At 39.7% G+C, this 19,263-nt stretch overlaps 1 protein-coding gene across 4 annotated transcripts in view; it reads left to right on the forward strand.

The window, feature by feature from the left end:
* Window positions 1-585: 585 nt before the first annotated feature.
* NFATC3 (nuclear factor of activated T cells 3) overlaps window positions 586-19,263 on the forward strand; it is a 134,024-nt gene continuing 115,346 nt past the window's right edge. Inside the window, exons 1-2 of one of the 4 annotated variants that reach the window (XM_057492831.1) lie at window positions 586-2,630; window positions 2,705-3,484. In XM_057492831.1, coding sequence (XP_057348814.1) covers window positions 3,382-3,484 — 103 coding nt within the window. In that variant the 5' untranslated portion in view covers window positions 586-2,630; window positions 2,705-3,381. The other 3 variants (XM_057492832.1, XM_036897546.2, XM_036897545.2) reach the window with 3 other exon arrangements.

Here is a 19,263-nt window from a genome sequence, read left to right on the forward strand (position 1 = left end):
TGTCTCTGCCGATTGGGAGCAGCTCAAGGGCAGTCCTTGTGTCCTCTATAGCCAGGCTTGGTGTGGGAGTGGGAGCAGGCATAGAAGAGTCAAGCAGGAGCTTGTTGGGGAGGGGATGTGTGGCATGGAGGGGAAGAACTTTTCTAAACTCTGACTTTCCTCCAAGTCTCCTGTTTTCCCTAATGTGGAACAGAGGGGACCGGTCTAGTTCCTAACGTGGAACATGGGGGACTGTATCATCCTATGGCTGTGAGGCCACAGGACACAGGAGAGCCTTCAATAATGGGGGCTCAGGGGCAGGTCTGTGGTAGCTGATGAAAGAGATGGCTTTTCCTAAATCTCAGGCCTGGTTGCTGTTCACACAGGAGGGAGAGAGGATGTACAGGGACCCACACAGTCCTTGTCTACCAGCCTGGCCCGGCGTGGGGTTCTATCTACTGCACTGGTCTCCTGGGCTTCCTGGTTGCACAGGGCTCTCAGAACTCTGGAGACAGGTCAGATGGCCTCCTGCCATTTAAGAAAGCATTGGAGGTGGCCTGAGGAGAGCTCAGTGGGGCGGTCCTGCCCTGGCTGAGGAAAAGGGGTAGAGAGAGTTTGTGTGTTGTTCAGTGAGGGCAGGTCCTGTCACAGCCTGCAGAGTTCCTAGCCATTGCTGCCTTTCTTACAAAGGTGGTGACAACCTTCCTGCTGTTGGTGCTCGCCCCTGCTCTAGCCTTTATCACTTCAGGTTAGGGTTTTCAGTTTCTTCCAGAACAGAAACCTTTCCCCAAACACGACCCCTTTCTAAGTGTTCTCCAGGTGTAGAGTGCCTGGGAACAGATGCATTGCTGAGCATTTGAGTAATGAGTGAATTTTTCAAGCCATCTGCAGCTTCTATGGTCCTTTCCTAGCAGTGAGACTGATAGGCCCAGGCTCTTCCTCTTGCTTTCCCCTTGGCCTGGCTGGCTGAGCCCTGGTTCAGGTTAAAGTCATATTTGGAGGGCAGAGGCACTAGATAAAGGTCCATTTTCTTTATCCAGATAATAACCTGGGAAGGATATATGTGTGGGGATAGGAGGCACACCTGAAATTGGATTAAGTTTTATGGGGAGAGGAGGTGGGCTGGCCAAGCTCCTGGGGTTTTTGCTATACCAGGCTCATGTTGCACATGGCAGTAACTGGCTGGCCGGCCATCTGCCTGTGGTGTTTGGGCTCTAAGTTCCATGCTCAGGTCCTCAAGGTTGAAGATCTTTGAAGGCAGGACAGTTTGTAGGGAGGATGTTTCACCCACTTAATACCATTTGCTCTCTCTTTGTCTGATGTTATCTTCTCCTGCCTCTAACCTCACCTTTCCCTAGTCCAATCCAGTGATTCATCCAGAATTCTGAAATGGCAGCTCCCCATTGTCCTCAGGATAGAGTCCAGATAGCCGTCAGTGGCCTGCAGCACTCTGCCCATGCCTTTGGCCTTACCTTTGGCTTCTGCTCACTGCGGGTACTTTCTGGTGTCTAGGTCTTTGGAAATCTGTTCTCTGCCTGGAACCATCTTCTTTACCTCTTGCCTGCCTCTCCAATTCCTACTTAGCCCTGTGGAGGCTTTGAAACCAGGGATTAAGAAGCTTCTCTGGGCTCCTGACACAGCCTAAGCTCTTTGCACAGTGATCATAGATTTGCTTGCCTCCTCTCCACAACCGCTGAAGGGAGACTAATTTATCTCTGTGTCCTCGTGTCCAGCACAGGTGTGAGTACAGAGAACACAGGGCAGGAAGTTTTCTGACCTCAGGGGTGAACCAATCCAAGATGAACATCTCACCTGCTCTGGGCATTCACTGTCCTGATCCAGGTCCTAGTTGGTCTCTCCCAAGGGCTCCCTGGTAGTTCAGGTATCAGTCCATATATTAACGCCTCTCTACAATGCCTTGCACCTTACCCACTTCTCCCAGAGGCTTTTTGTAGGCCCTGTGGGATGTGCCTGGGCCCTTGCACCTGTACCCAAGCCTCTGAGACAGGGCTGTGGGTTCCTCCGGCAACACGCTTCTAGGGATGCTATGTCCTGTGGGAGCTAGGGAAATCGGTAACCACGACCTCACTCAGCTCTCGGTCTACCCTGCACCTTGGAGGAGACCTAAGTAAACAAGTCAGGTTCAGCATCCCCGGGCACAGCCTCCACCCCTGGCCCCAGAAGGAGGCGTCTTGGGTCGTCTCAGGGGAAGACAAGTCCACTGGGTTGGGGCAGAGGGCAGAAACGTTTCTTCAGACAAGTGTCACTTCCTCCTCACTGCCACTCAGTTTGCATAGCATGATCCCTCCCGCTTTCACGGCTGTGCATCGGGGCCCGTGACTGGCGCAAGTTCACGACCGGCTTTCCCGTTCTGTCTGCCCGACTTCCAGCTGGGGACAGATACTGTCCACTGGGCATTCCCGAGGCGTCGAATGCGCCGGCTGTCCTCGAGGGAGCAGCTGCCGGGGTGCTCGTGGGGATAGACAAAGGCGCAGCCACAGAGGCGCAGGCCCCGCCTAGAATGGGTGGGTCTGCAGACACGCGGAGCTCAAGGTCTGGACTCGGCGCGCGGTCCAGATCTCCTCCGGCTCCGCCCCAACCTGGCTAGAGACTCGGTCTGACCTCTGCACTATTAAGACTCCGCCAGGAGGGTAGGGTGGTGGGGAAAGGGTGTGAATGGCGTCCAACGTAACCTTCCGGGTCCTAATACCTTCCCCAAATCCAGCCAACAGGAGTGACACTTCAGCCACCAGTCACCGAACCCGTAACCTCAGGGCTCCTGCGCCCCTTCCTCGACGTGCGCTCCTTCCAATAAGGAAAGGGATCTTCAATCCAATTTGGATTGGGTCCCTCTCGGTCCCTCCCCGGGCCGTGGGGCCTTGGTTTAAAGAACAGGAGGCGGGAATAGAAGCAGAACTACGACTTCCAAGAGGTGGCGCGACTACCTAGTTCTCCATATTACGTGACTTCCTCCTCCCGGAGGGAGTCACGCGGTAGGGTAGGGGGCGGGGCCATTGGGCTCTCCCGGAGCACCAGCGGCCTATGGGTGGCACGGCCCGGTGGGCGCGCGTAGGGGGCAGGGCCGGCCGCTCCGCAGAGCGCGGGAGCGCGCCAGCGGCGGCGGCTGTTGAGGGGCGGGGAATATCAGCTAAGGCGGCCGTGGCGGCTTAGGCAGCAGCGACTGGCAGTGGTGGCGGCTTCTGGTGCGGTTCGGCGCGCGGCCAGCTTTAAGTTCGGAACGCAACCCTCGGCCTCGCGGTCTCCGCCCGGAAAGTTTGCCGCGGGGCCGCGATCTCCTGGTATGCGCGGCCCGGCATGAAGCGGCGCTGAGGAGTCGCCGCCGCCGCTGTTTCTGGCGCCGCCGCTGCCTGAGGAGGAGCCGCAGCACCCTGGGCCAAGCCGATGACTACTGCAAACTGTGGCACCCACGACGAGCTCGACTTCAAACTCGTCTTTGGGGAGGACGGGGCTCCGGCGCCGCCGTCCTCGGGCTCACGGCCTGCAGGTGGGTGCCGAGCCGATCGGGTGCGAGGAGCGTCCCCTCCTTTCCTCTCTGGCACGAGCTCGTCCCCTCCCTGGTCCCTTGGTTGTGCAGTCTGGTAACACCGTGTGTGTGTGTGTGTGTGTGTGTGTGTGCGCGCGCGCGTGCCCGGTAAATAAAGAGCAGATTTAAATCGCTGAGGAGGCGTGTGGGTCGCAGCGACGTGGAAGTGGCCGCGGGCCTGGCTGGAAACGAACTCGTGGGGAATTCGACTCCGGGACGCCTGTGGCCAGTGTACGCCCGGGGTTTGGAGGCCGAGGGTCGGGGCCGCTGCCCAAGTGGCGTCTGTTTGCCGCCGCTTTGCCAGCATAGTGCGGAGAAAATGTCCCTGTGAAGTGTTCAGCGCGCTTGGTTTTTCATCTATTCCAGATTGTTTTTTAAATCTTCATTTGAAAGATGCGCATTCTTCAAGTGTAGGAGCTCTCCAAAATTCGTGCACATGTCTGTTTAAATCTACTTTGCTAAGGAAAGTAATGCTGTAGTGTTAACTTCCACTTATGCAAGTTTATGGCCCACATTTCCAAGTGTAACTATAACGGGACTTCTCTGAAAACTGGGTTTCTTTTCTTGAACAAAACGTTTCGGAAGATTTAAAAAAAGTAGGGTGCCTGTATACAAATCTAGAAAGCTCAGGAAGTCAATTTTTAATTTTAAGGAAAAGAGCTCACCTTGGAAGATGTTTTAAAGGAGATCATGAATTGGGAAGGTTGGGCACCATAACGCTTGGAGGTCAGACCAATCGAGAAATAGAAACAGGATGGCTAGGGACTGCGAGCTCTCCTGTGACCTGGTTTGGAAATACTGTTTCATTAAGTTCAGTTTCCCTATTACATATGCAGGCGAACTTCAAAAGGGAGATGGATAAGGCGAATCCCTATTTATTCTTTCTGGGCATTAGGTGAATTACTTCCATGTTCATATTGATGTTCAACAGACTGTTCTGTAGAGCTACATTGACAAATAACGTGAATAAGGATTCTCCGGGAAGTATTTGTCTTATCAGTCCTTTTAGTCTTAATATATATATTGTATGTCTTTTCCTACATAATAAATAATTTACAATAGTTATTTGTTGGCTGCATTTACTTCAATTCCACTGGCATCATTTGAGCACCTACTATGTTGAAGATACTGTTAGGTGCTTTGTAGTGTTACAGTGGATGCAGAGAGGACTGAAGCCTCTCAAGAACTATGGAAATGGGAGGTGGAGAGCACAGAACCCAAGTAACTAGGCTGACTCAATAACCAAGGTGCTAGGCTGACAGAATGGTGCTGCATCTTATAACGGAGGTGGGAAAAGTGGCATTGGTGCAGAGGGTGGCATTGAATTGCACTTAGATTATTGAGATTGAACAAAATAAAAACTCACTTGAATGAGTATTTTCATTATAAAGAAGATAGTTGATGTCAGCAAACTTTTATTGGGCACATGCTTGATGAGAGTATATTATATACCAAATATATGATCAATAAAGATGTTAATAAATATGCATAATAAAGGAGTATCATCATGTAAATAGGAATTATATGTATTTCCAAAATATTAAATGACATCTGCATGCAATGAAAACAGGTTTTTAAGAAATGATGTTTGCCATAAAAACCCAAAAGCCATTTTGATACTAAAATGGGGCTAAAGGGAATTAAGGTTTGAAACATATATAACTGAAATTCCCAAAGTTAAACTTGAGCAGTTTTATTTGTGACAAAAAGTCCACTTTAAAATACTCTAGTAGCTGTTTTTGTTCTTAAATTAAGATGAAATACACAGGACATGTAAACCATTTTAAAATGCATGAGTCAGTTGCATTTAGTGCATTCGCACATTGTGCAACTGCCACTTCTGTCTAGCTCCAAAACATTTTCATCACCCCTAAAGGAAACCCTGAACCCATCAAGCAGTTTCTCCTCATTTTCCCTTGATCCCTCCCCAGTTCCTGGCAGCCCATCCTTATCCTGGGATCTGTCTCTGGATTTACCTATTCTGGATACTTCATATGAATGGAATCCTACATATATGACCTTTTGTGTCTGGCTTATTTCACTTAGCATAGTGCTTTCGTGGTTCATCCCAGGTTGTAGAACATATCAGTACTTTATGCCTTTCTATGGCTGAATAATATTCTGTTGTATAGGTACCCCAGTTTGATTATCCTTTCCTCCATTGATGGACATTTGGGCTGTTTCTACCTTTAGGCTCTCTGAATGGTGCTGCTGTGACCACCTAGCAGCTAATTTTCAAATTCTGTTGAGAAGGATGTGTTAACATATTCAAAGTTAAGGTTTCAAAATTATTTGTTCACAAAATGAGTTTTCATTTTAATTAGCATAATTTTGAGTGTAGTTTGAAGGAACTAAGTGGATTAACATAAATGCTTTTAGGATGATAATAGGCAGTAAAGTGGGCCATGAGACTAAATTCAGAATTTGGAATGCAATCAGTATTGGGTTATATCAGTGTGTTACTTGTTCTTGTATTCTCCTCCTCTCTGGAGTGGAAGTTACAGGAGGGCTGGGATAGTCTTTATTTTGTTCGTAATTTTTTATCATTGCCTAGCACAGTGACTTTAACATAGTAGGCACCCAATATTTGTTGAATTAATGAATAAATACTGATTAAGTATTGAGTCAGTGCTCAACTTTTTGTGTGTGTGTGTGGTTGAGGAAGTTGGTGAGACTTGTTTTAGTTCTTTGGCTTTTATTGGTCAGTTCATAAAACCGCAGATCTTGGTAACTTTGGGCTGCATGTTTTCCATCTCTCTGAAGTTTTGAGAGTATCACATCTAAATTTCCATACAGAAGATGTTTGAGAAATATTTGGTGGAGCGGGAGAGAGTGGATGGAGACTGAGGATAAGCTGAGGGGCTGAATTTAGTGAGTATCCTAGGAAAGCTGGTTAAAAGTACAAGTTAGATGATTTGACTCTTGATAACATCAGGTACATCTGTGACTGACTGTTCAAGATTATTGCTTACTGAGGTGTTTTGGGATTTTTCCATTAAAATTTCAGACCCTAGAGTCTTAAGCTTTTTTTTCCTATGAGGGCAGTGCTAGCTTTGATTTTTTTTTCCCACTTAAAAATTAATCAAACTTGCTTTGTTTAAACTTTTTTTATTGAATACCCAGCTTCAAAATGAAGGAATACCTCAATAGTAAGTATTTAAGTTGGTGTTTAATGTATTTCATTAACATTATTTTCTGTTATAAAGGGCAGCTTCTGGTGCTTTATTTTAGTGTATTGAACATATATTTCTAATTTGGTTTGATGTTATTATAATCTTTTCATATTCAAAGTTTGATACTCAGGGTTTGTTCATTACTAAATATTGACTTTCTAGTCTTGAATGAGAGTTACTCGGAGGAGTTTGTGCTACATTGTGTGTAGTATCTTATCATACTGCTTTTTAAAAGGGGAGAAATGTCTTAGATGCAGTATGTATTTTTGTAAGAAATTTACTTTATGACAAGACGTGTAACTTTGTCGGATATCACTTTTAATACACAATTTTATGTAAAGTTAAGGAACTTTTCCTAGATTATCGTCTTAGTCTTTACCCTGTAGTATTTTTACTTTGTTAGTGCTTGAAGATCTGATTCATGTGTTTTTTATAATTTGCTGTCTCCTAGATAATTTCATTTTCTCACTTTTCATATTTTATTGATAATTTTTGCTCAGTATTTTTGTTTTATCTCATGATAAACGAGAAAATGTATTTAGAGTTCTTAGCATGGTCTTTCGTCCAGTGGTGCTCATTAAGTGGTGGTAGTTAACATTTATTTAAAAAAATGCACATATACAAAACAGATGATAGGTCATTTTTCACTTTCTTCTCTTCCCTAGACCCTTTCCTATACTAAACTAAAACATTGAGAGAGTAGGGACAGATGGGAGACTCAGTTATTTACACCTTACTTAGATGAGTTGGAATATTTGTCTTAGACATTTTTTACCCTTCCTATTCTGTTATTTTCAATGCTACCTCCTTTTTCATATCTTACTAAATAAAAGTACTGAAAGTAATTCATTCGCTGTTACGTTTTTCTCCTTTCTTGAATTGTTACTGACTCAGTATGGTGAGAAAGATGGTTGATTTGCTAAGCATACTAAGTATAATTGGATATTTAAGTCAATCTGAAAAACGGGAAGTTGCTTGTATGGTTTCCTGTAGATATTTAATGGTGTGCTTATACAGCACATTAGGTAGTGTAAAGCAGGATTTGATACTGATGAACTTTGCTTTCATACCCTAGGTCAGCTTTTTTTTTCTTTAGACTTGAATATAGTGAGAATATGTATTAGGTGACTGAGTCAGTGATAAATGTTTCACATTTCACTTGAAAGGATAATTTACTATTTTATTTCTTTGACACTTTTCTTGATAAGAGTAGAGGATGCTCCTGGGGGGTATTAGCAGGATTTTGTGATGGAGATTAGTGAATAAATTAGTGCATATAGGAAAAACAGGAAAACAATTTCAGTGTCATATAGTTTTGTTAAAACTTCATCACTGTAAGAACATTGTTATGCCTAGGCTTTCTTAAGTTTTCCCATTTACCAAAACAGAAGGGATATTTTGGAATATATTCTGAACTATCAGCAGGTAATGCTGTAGTAGTTTTATTAGATAATATAAAAATTAAAAAACTTGGGTATTACGTACATAGCCAAGAAATTGTGGGTGTCTAGTAAGGTATTGTAAGCATTTAAAGGGCATTTAAGATACTAATTTCAGGTAAGTTGTCGAATCAACTTATGACTTGCCTTTCTGTGCCAACTGGTAAACTTTGCCTAAAATTGTTTGTATTGAAGGCATATCCCAAGCTTTGCTTTTGAGTTGCTCAGTATTTTTTCAATGAAGTGTTATTATAAAGATATTTTTGGTAAGAAAATGTGGCATTCACTTTTCTTCATAGAAAGTAATAAATAAAATACTGATACATAAAATGGAAACCTGTGAAGAGAGGATAAATTGTGTTATTGCTTGTCAAGTTTTTTGCGCCCTTTCCTTTCCTTTTTAGTACGGAGTAGTTGATTCAGTAAGGTGGTGTTTGACTTTAAATAAGACGTGGGGTTGAGGAAACCATAATACAGTGAAGTCAGTCGCATTACTCTTAAGAGATAGGAAACATGAGTAGGTTGAGCCTCACTTGATAGTAAGCAGTAGTTTGCTCACAGCAGTAACATAAATAGGGAGGTGTTGTCTAAAGCTGTCCTGGTGGGTCAGGGGAGTAGACACAGATGGCTTGGCAGTAAGCCTGACTTGTAAAACAAAATCCAAGTCACCAAATTTGCCCAGACATTCCATATGAGGTTCAAATAACAGTGGAATTTAAGAGGAGTGAGTTTGTTCAGGGAGGCTTAAAAGAGTCACAAGCAGGACTGAACTTTTTTAACAGCCATGATTTTAACTGAAACATAGTATGGGTCTGCATATAGTTCAGCGTTTCTAGTAATGTTGATATATTTCTGTTGCATATTTCTTTCTTTTTTTTTTTTGAGAGGGCATCTCTCATATTTATTGATCAAATGGTTGTTAACAACAATAAAATTCTGTATAGGGGACTCAATGGACAATCATTAATCAACCCCAAGCCTAATTCTCAACAGTCTCCAATCTTCTGAAGCATAACGAACAAGTTCTTACATGTGGACCACTCTTTCTTAAGTAGTAATTTTAAGTAGTATGGTCTGTGACTTGCTTTCAGTTGATAGATGAAATTTAGTCGTTAGGACAGTTCTGGTTTACATACTGATATTCCTGTATGTAAGGGGACTATGAAGTTTGACAGTCCTGGGTACGCTGGAGAACTAACTTTTGAAGGCTTCATTTTTCTATAAAATGGATGGTTCCAGTATGTCTTATGTTACAGAAGCAAGTGAGAGTTTTACTATTTCCAAATCTTTTCCATATTAAAATTAATTCTTATATTTTGTAATTTTCTGTTAAATTTTCATCAGCTTTGCTGATTATTTTAATGAGAAAATAGGATTATATGAACTTTAAAGCTATAACTTTTTTTCAGTAATGTTGATTTGTATCATATGTAAGAGTATTTCTAAAAGCAGTTTTTCCCATCAAGGTAGTTATTGGCAAGAACACGTTCATGAACAGTTTGTGAATTATCTTTAACTGTAACTATTTTTCAGTACTGCTTTAAAATAAAAAAGGTTGCGGCATTCAGGAAAAAAATGACATTCAAAAGTTGTTGAAGCTAGATGATAGGTGTGTGCAGTTTGTTATAGCGGTCTGTACTTTCGTGTGTTTTTAAATAGGAAGTTAAAAAAATTGACATTCCGAAAGTCTTAAAGCTCTTTAAGGTGCTAGATTGGGATAAGTAAAATGTTCATTTTTTAAAAGTAGCATTGTGAAATTAATAGGATTTACTGTTGCATGTAATTAAAAAAACTGGTATAACAGATAAAAGTTGTGGTACGTGATTTACAAGCCCATTTCTCCCTTTGATTGGTTAATATTAGCAGTGGGATGATGAGGTGAGTTAGTGGTATACATATATAGGAAGTAAACTGATCTTAATGATAATGCTTTTAAGTAGGTATTTAAAAATTTTTTAAGTATTTTCTAAGTATATGGGTGGGGGTCAGAAAAATTCACATGTTTAGTAATTTAAGGGCTTGAAACGGAGAAATTTTAAATATTTGATCATGTTGCTTGTATTCATCAGTCTAATATTTATTACGTGTTGTCAATTCACTGGAACTCTTAAATATATGATGAAATGAAACTAGAGAACTTGGTCTTACATTTAAGATTAGATTTTTAATTTGCTATGTAATTGGTAGACTTCACCTCACAAAAATAATCAACGTATAAATTCTTTTAATTTGGGAACATTTCCGATTAAACATGTTCTGAAATTTGTATTTCATGTTTTGCCATTTGTGAGATCATATTGAATATTAAAGCAATACAAGTTTTAGCCTTGTCCATCATCTGAGGAAAGCCTTTGCAGGGGGGTAGATATAGAAAGTTTTATCTAAATGTTACTTTTTACTTTTTTATTGCAAAATAAGCGTTTTAAGGAAAGTTGATATTTCATCTGCTATCAACACTCACTTCCTTCCAGTAAAGGTTGTTCAGTAAAAATAACATTTTGGAAAAAACATGACATTCAGTAATTATTGAAACTAAATGACAGATATACAGGGACTTATTATACTGTACACTATCTGTTTGAAAACATCCATAACACGGTTTTGAAACCTTTTTGACCATAATTGAGAGTAAGAAATGCATTTTATGTTTTAGCCTAGCACAAGCATACTTGTTTATACACTGAAAACTGAAATCGAAATTTGAGGTAAACTAGTGTTTACCTTACTCTCTGGCATTACCCTGACGTTTTCTTTTTCATTACATTAAAATATTGTTGGTCACACCTCATAATAGATCACTACCTTCCATTTGAAAAACAGCTCTATGAGATGGGTTCACAGTGCTGATTATATTAAAGCTGTTAGTTCACTGAGATGTTCCTGTAATTCAAGCCATATATCCTATGTCTGTAGTTCTTTAATACATTTAAAAAAAATCAAATTGAATTAGCTTATTGCTATCTTATATTGGGTTAGTTGATTGCTAAATTTTGCCACTTCCTGAAAATGAGTTGTATCTCTTTCTTTCTCTGCTCTGTGGCCAGAATCAAGTCTTGGCCGCCTCCTATTTGGATTTGTGTAATTTTCTCTTTGTATTTTATTCCTCTTAATTTGGTTTTGAAAGTCACAGTTAAGGTTATTTATCTTCTATACCTCCTCCTTTGCATCTGAAACCTGCCTCCTCACTGTTCTTCATTGCACTCCACTTATTTTATGTCCCTCACTCTGTACATTGATATCAAGTTCATCTTTAATTTTATTCATCTCTTTTCAGTCCCAGAGTGAAATGTTTTCCCCCACCCATTTATCTGAACTGCCATTCATGCACATGCTGTTCATAGTGTTTCTCTTTTGTGAGGTGATATAAATGTTTCTATAACATTTTTGAGTTGGTATTGAGCTAGGTCCAGGTTCTAGATTCAGGTCTTGGTTGCTAGTTGTGTGATGTTGCTAAAAAGCACGGGATAGTTTCAGACTAATTTTGTCCTTTCATTTTATAAGAGGAGATTACAGTTCAAGTTGACTTGCCCAGGGTCATTTAACTAGTTCATTGCAAAACAGAGATCTTGAGCTTGGACTCCTACTCTTCTGTTCTTTTCCACCATTTGCCTAATTTCTGCTTGAATATCCTAGAGTTATTTTTGCATAGCCTATAATTTTGATCATTTTTGTAACTGTTCCTTTTTTGTGTTCTGCTAGGTACATAATCCAGTGTTACTGAGTACCTACTATGGGCATGGCATTTTAAAATATGTTGTCTGAAGTCTCATGATAACCAGAAGAGTTAGGCATTATTTCTGTTTTATACCTGAGGATACAGAAATGCAAAGAGATTTGACCTTCTAGAAAGTAGAAGAGTTGGGATTTGAACCTTGGTTTTTGAGCTGGGCTCTTTCCACCATGCCTCTTGCCTCTCTACTCTCAGAAAAAATTTAAGTACAGAAATACTCAATTTTTCCTTCGGTGAAACCAAGATTTATGGTGAGCACATGGAATCAAATGTATCTGAGGCACGGTTTACAAGTTCCACATGTTTCTGTGACTAGATTTTCTGCTTTTGGCTCAAAATGGCTGCTTGGCTCAAAATGGCTGCTTGAGAGATATTTCTTACTTTCTTACAAGCAAGCTCTAAAAATTTTTAAATGGTAGCAGTGATACAGCCAGAGCAGTAGAGGATATCCCACAGCTAACTGTGCTAGGCCCAGATGTGGCTCTTCGGGCCGCTCTTAGCTTCCTTGTGGATTTGGAGGTCAAGAGGTCATGTTGTTCTAGGTTTGAAGTAATGAGGATTTGGCCTTTTTCTTTGGCAACTCCTTCCCATGTTGTTCTGATTAGCGTCCAATTTGTGACCTTTACAGGCTATTTTGCACTTCAGATTTAACATTTTTAGATTTGTCATCAGAATTGCCCTAAACCTAAATGAGGGAAAAGTTCAGTATTTTAAAAATGCTAAATTACTAGTTAGGGCAGGTTTGTTTTTTTTTTCCCTTCTTTTTTTCAACTTAACATTTTGTTTTCACATGTTCCAAAAGATGTGTGAGTATTTCTTTCTTCGCTTGAATTTACAACCCAGGTAAAGTTGCTTTTATCTTCTGTAACCACTAACATTGACACCCATTTTTTTCCTTATGTTTTGATCAGTTTGCCATGTGTCACTTATATCTCCCAGGATCAGTACTGCCTTTTAGGCTTCTGCCGTCTGTATATTTCTTTTTACACTCACTCAGTTGTCTCTGAGCTTTGCCAGAACTCTCCTTTTCAGAACAAAGTCAAGAAAACTCTTCATAGTATATGTTGACTGATCACTGTTTTAAAACTTTAGGCTTTTTATCATCTGATCACTGTTTGAAAGAAATAGAAATACTTCCAATTTTCTTGTTTAAACATATGCAAAACAATTATATTTGGGTTTGATATTTGGTGTGGGGAAAGAAAAGACACAAACACTGGCATCACAAAAGTGATTATTTTCTTTTTAAGAGTGAGGGAGGAGTTTTCCAGGATTTTTGACTACAGCAAATTTAAGCTCTTATTTCATTGACCAAAATTGGGTTACATTCCCTTTCCTAAATTAGTCACTGGTAAAGACGGATGGAATTATTCTTAGCCAACCAGGCCCATCCCTTGTCCTGAGGATGTGGTTGGCTTCCCCTGAAGCACATGGCTGCATGGGAGGGGGTGGATACATGGAAGAAAATCTGTTAGGTAGCAAGGAAAAAAAATGGATGCTGGGAATGGGGAGATGGGGGAGAGCAAAAGAATTGCGTGAACTTTCCCACCACAGTTTTGTTAGCTACTGAGGAATTTTTAAAATGTAAATGCTACTTTTCTATGTAGTTAGTTTTTCTGGCCTTTGCTTTTTCCCTTGCTTTGTCAAAGTTCTTGGGGTAGACATGGGATCTATATAAGTGAAGAAAAAAACTGAGAATGAAGTATGTCTGGCAGATTTCTGTGAATAGTGTGGGTTTGGTGTCTGGTAGGTGGGATATGTGGAGCACCAAACTCATGATCCTTGTGGGGTTCATGAGTAGTCAGATAGTCGTGCAGACATTGAAAAGTGTAAAGACAGAGTCACTTAATTAAAATAATCCTGATTTTTCAAAATGAGAGATAATAAAATGTTTTTTAAAGTGTTTTATTTCACTCTTTGTCTTTAAGCCTAGTCTGAAAGGAACTAGCATTTGTTAAAGTATAAAATAGAAGGTTATGCACTGGGAAGAGAAAGTAGAAACCAGACCACAACATTGTATGCAATCTTAGAGTAAATGAGCAGGAAGGAACTTCAGGACCATTAGCTGAGTGAATATACTAAATCATTCAGTCTTTTAATAACATTAATTTTGTCATTATTACTATTATGTGTGAATATGACTTTGTTTATTGGCATGGATATGTAAATAAATATGGCAATACTTTAATAATACAAGTACAGAGAGGGCTCTCTGAGAGCAGAAATGACAAAAAGCTTAACTTTGCCCTGAGAGCTCAGAGAAGAGCTACAAATAAGCTGAATCCTGTAGGATGAGTTCTCTAGGTAGATGAAATACAAATTGTATTTATGGCCCATTGATAACCACACCTAAGGACACAGGTGAGAGAGTGTGGTCACTTTAATTTGGAAAGGCTGAAGATCAGGCTAGAGTTTCCACAGGTGGCCAGAGGAGGAGAGCCTCTTATGTTGTATTGAGGAGTATTGATTGTAAATAGCAGGGAACCATTGAAAGATTCTAAGATGGGCAGGAATGTCAAATTTACGGCTTAGATCACCTAGCTACACTGTGGATAATGAATTGAATAACACAGGAATGGAGGTGGGTTGCCGGGGGTGGGTGTACAGGTGCAGCAAAAGTTCTGCCTGAGAAATGGTAAGTGCAGAGGAGTAGAGATGGCAAGGTGGGAATAAAACTGAGATAAATTTAGGAGAAAGAAATCAATAGGACTTGCTCTCAGTTGAGTAAGGAGAGGAAGGAGGCTAGGATTATTTCAATTTTTCTAGTTTGGGTCATCTGTGGTAGGGGAGGGGAAGCATATTTGGAGGTGGGGAGCGGGAAAGATGGTTCAATAAAATAAAATTAGTTTAATATGTGCCAGACACTATGAAAAGTCTAGGAAGTTTCATACTATTTTATCAGAGTGATAAAGTATGAAGAGCCTAGACAACGTAAAAGGGGGTTTGGGGGTTCTGGTGGATGTAACCTGTGGGAAGGTGACTAGGAAACCTTTGATAAAGAAGAGCTGTTTAGTAAGATTTGTTAGGCAGATATAAGAGTATTCTTTACAAATGGAAATTTTGTCACTTTACAAAGGGAAATTTTTGCCCTGCTTTTAAGCAGAAAGGAGAGGCAGTTCTTCCTGTGTCTGGTATTTTTCAGTTGCCTTCAGCTCAAATAATCCTATGCCAACATGGCATATTTTGGTATGGCATATTCTGATCCCCTTCATTAAAAAACTGTGCTTATTTGAAGTATAAAGTTTTGAAAAGTTTTTGTTTTTCAATTTGGTAAGTTTTGATACGTGTGTTATCTATGAGACTTAACCACATTCAAGATAGTTAACGTACCGTATCTATCACTCCCCAAAGTTTCCTTCTGACTCTGTGTAATGATTCCCTCCCACTCACTTTCCCCTTTTCCCAGACAACCACTGAAGTCATTATAGAATACATCAATGGAGTGATGACGTTTATGCTCTTTTTTGACTGGCTTCTTTCTTTTGTCGTTGTTATTTTGATCCCTTCATGTTAATGAGCATATCAGTAGGTTCTTTTCTTATTGGAGAGTAGTTTCTGTTGTCTGCAGATACCATGTTTTGTTTATCCATTCACCTCTTGATGGACTTTTGGATTGTTTCCAGGTTTTGCTATTATAAACAAAGCTGCTATGAACATTGATATGTAAGTCTCTGTGTGGACACGTATTTCCTCTACCCTTGGATAAATACCTAGGAATGGAGTGGTTGGATCATGTGGTAGGTGTTGTAAGTTTAACTTTTTGAGAAACTGTTAAACTGTTTTCCAAAGTGCATATATCATTGTACATTCCTATTAGCAGTGGAAATGTACATTTCTTCATCCTCACCAACATTTGGTATGGTCAGTCTTTTAAATTTTAGCCATTCCGAGAGGTGTGTGGTAGTATCCCCTTGTGGTTTTATTATCCCTAATGGCCAATGCCATTGAATATCTTTAGATGCTTCTTTACTGTCCAGAGCTTTTTTGGTGAAGTGGCTGTTGAATCTTCTGCCTATTTAAAATAGAGCTTTTTATTTTGATATGATTATAGATTCATGGAGAGTTGCAAAAAAGTACAGAGAGGGAGGAGGTTCTGGGTATCCTTCATTCAGTTTCCCCTAGTGATAACATTTTGCATAACTGTAGTATAATATCAAGACTAGGAAAATAACAATCTACCAAATTTATTCAGGTGTCACTGATTTTACATGCACTTGTGTGTGTGTATGTGTGTTTTTCTGTGCAATTTTGTGTAGCCACTGCCACATATGTAGATTTATGTAACCACCACTATAATCAAGATGTAGAACTGTTCCATTACCACAAAGTTCCATCGCACTAACCCCTTTATGGCCATACCCACTTCCCTCCTTCCTCCCTGCCCCAATCTCTAATTCCTGGCAACCACTAGTCTATTCTCCATCTCTATAATTTTAATTCAAGAAAATGTTATATAAATTGAGTGATATAGTATTTATTTAACTTTTTGAGGTTGGCTTTGATCACTCAGTATTATTACCTGGCTATCCTCCCAAGTTGTTGCATATATTAAGTTTGTTCCTTTTAATTACTGAGAAGTATTTCATGATATGGATATATTACAATTTGTTTACCTTTTATCCACTCAAGGATATCTGGTGATTTCCAGTTACTGTCTATTATGAATAAAATTGCTATAAACATTTGTATGCAGGATTTTGTGTAAGTTTCCATTTCTCTGGTATAAATGCCTAAACGTGCAGTTGTCCCCCCAACCTCTAGTATGTGAGTTTAGTTTTATAAGAAACTGCCAAGCTTTTTCATTTCCATCAGCTGTGCATAGGTTACCCAGTTTTTCTGCACCCAGGCAGCATTGAGTATCATCACTCTCTTATGTTAGCCATTCTGATGGGTGTGCAGAGGTATCTCATTATGGTTTTGATTTTTAATTTCCTAATGGCTTAGTAGTATTAAGCATCTTTTTTATCATCTGTATATCATTTCTGATCAAATGTCCATTCAAGTCTTTGCTTCTTTTAAAATTGGAGTGGTTGTTTATTGTTGAGTTTTGAGAATTCTTTACTTTTTTTAGACACAAATCCTTTATCAGATACAGGCTTTGCAAAGAGTTTCTCCCTATCTATGGCTTGTCATTTCATTAACTGTTTTGCAGAAGTTTTTAGTTTAATGAAGTTTAATTTAGCAGTTTGTTCTTTCATGGATGGACTGTGCTTTTGATGTCGTATCTGAGAAATCTGCCTAACTTAACATTCACAAAGATTTACTCCTAGGTTTTCTTTTGGAGGTTTTATAGTTTTTGGTTTTACATTAAATCTGTCCTATTTTTTTAGTTAATTCTTTTTGTGTGTAAAGTGTGAGGATCCAAGTTCACTGTTTTTACTTCTGCATATCCAATTTTTCCAGCCCCATTTGTTAAAAAAATCAGTTGACCATATATGTGTGAGTTTATTTTTGGACTTGGTTCTATGATGAGTGAGATATGTGTCTGTGCTTTACTGATACTACACTATCATGATTACTGTACCTTTGTAGTAATCTGAAGTCAGATAGTCACTTCCCCAAATCTGTTGTTTTTCAAGTTGTTTTGGCTCTTCTCAATCTTTGGCCTTTACATATACATTTAAAAATCAGCTTGCCAGTTTCTGTAAAAAAGTGTATTGGAATTTGAGTAGGATTGTGTTGAATTTGTAGACCAGTTTTGGGAGAACTGATACCGGTATTGAGTCTTCTAATACATGAATAAAATGTCTCTCTCTATTTTGTGATTTCATTATATGTCGTCATGATTTTTTTATTGTACATCACTATTATTTATTTAATTTGTCTCAGCAATTTTTGTAGTTTTCAGTGTTCAGGTCTTACTTTTGTAAGTGTTGCTATAAATATTCACATACAAATTTTGTGTATGGGCATATGTTTTTATTTCTCTTGGGTATATATATACCTGAGTGGAATTGCTGGGTCCAGTGTTAATTCTGTGTTGTAACTTTCTGAGGAACCGCCAGGCTTTTCCTCACTCGCTGCACCATTTTACATTACCATACTGAATAATTCCATCATCTTAAAAATTCTCCCTCGGGTGCCCTTTGTAGCCATACACTCCCACTTCTCTTTGTGTCTGGTTTCTTTGCCTTTGCAAAATGCATTTAAGATTCATTCATGTCATTTTATGAATTAATAGCTAGTTCCTTTTTATCACTATGAAGCATCTCATCATATGGGTGTACCACAGTTTATTCATTTACTTAAAAGACATCTTGATTCCTCCTGATATTTGGGAGTTATGAATAAATGTGCTACATGTAAACAGTTGCATACAGGTTATTGGTGAACATAAGTTTTCAGTGTTTGTTTGATCTCAGAGAATCATGTTTGAGTTTCATTGGTGTTTCTCTGTTTTCTGTTTTATTTTCTGCTTTCATCTTCATTATTGCCATTCAAGTAGAGGATTTTAAGGAGGAGTGGTTAATATCCACTTCTCTCAGGGAGATTCGTACAGGTGTGGACTGTGTTAAGAGCTGTTTCAGTGGATAGATAAGACCTGAAGCCAAGAAACGTTGAAAATTGTGGAGGTAGAGACAGCGACAGTACACTACTATTTCTAAATTTTATTTATTTATTTATTTATTTATTTATTTATTTATCAAGGTGTCTCAACTCTGGCATTATTGATCTTGGACTGGATACTTGTTTGTTTGGGGGCTGCTGACTTGTGCATTAGCAGCATCCCTGGCCCCTACTTGCTATATGCCAGTAGTACCTCCCAAGCTGTGTCAATCAAAAATGCTTTCACACATTGTCAAAGCAATGGGGAGCAAAATTGCCCCCTGTAGAAAACTAACGTGTTAGACTAAGGAGGAGAGAGAAGATCCTAGAAAAGAACTTGTTTCTCAGGGAAGCTTTGTAAAGGAAATGTGACAGATTGAACTAAGTAGTCAGTGGGAAGAAGTGGAAGTTTGAAGTTACATAAAAGAAGATACCTGATGGAACTAGGGAGTGGAATTTACAGCATAGATGGAGAGATTCACTTTATATTGGAGAGGGGTCTTTTTTTTTTGAGAAAGTAAGAAATCAAAAGATAAGTGAATAAATGTAGATACTTGCGGAGATACATATATTTTTGAAGATGGTGTTAGAAATAGTAGATCTCTGCTATCTTTGTCAAGTTAGGATCAAGAGCCCTTGGTAAATGGGCTGTCACAGTAGACAGAATGATTGAGAAGTTAGAGAAGGTTTGGAATATAAATGGGAGAGGGAGCTAGCTGGCAGGAAAAGCAGAATTATTGCTGAGTCGTGTTGGGGAAGAAAAGTTTTCCTCTACCCATCAGAGTTCTTCTAGCTGGTCTAAGAATCAGATTGACATGAGACAGATTAACAAGAGAAAATCTAACAAAAGTT

Source organism: Manis pentadactyla, chromosome 15 (genome assembly GCF_030020395.1).
Source record: "Manis pentadactyla isolate mManPen7 chromosome 15, mManPen7.hap1, whole genome shotgun sequence".
Taxonomy (NCBI): domain Eukaryota; kingdom Metazoa; phylum Chordata; class Mammalia; order Pholidota; family Manidae; genus Manis; species Manis pentadactyla.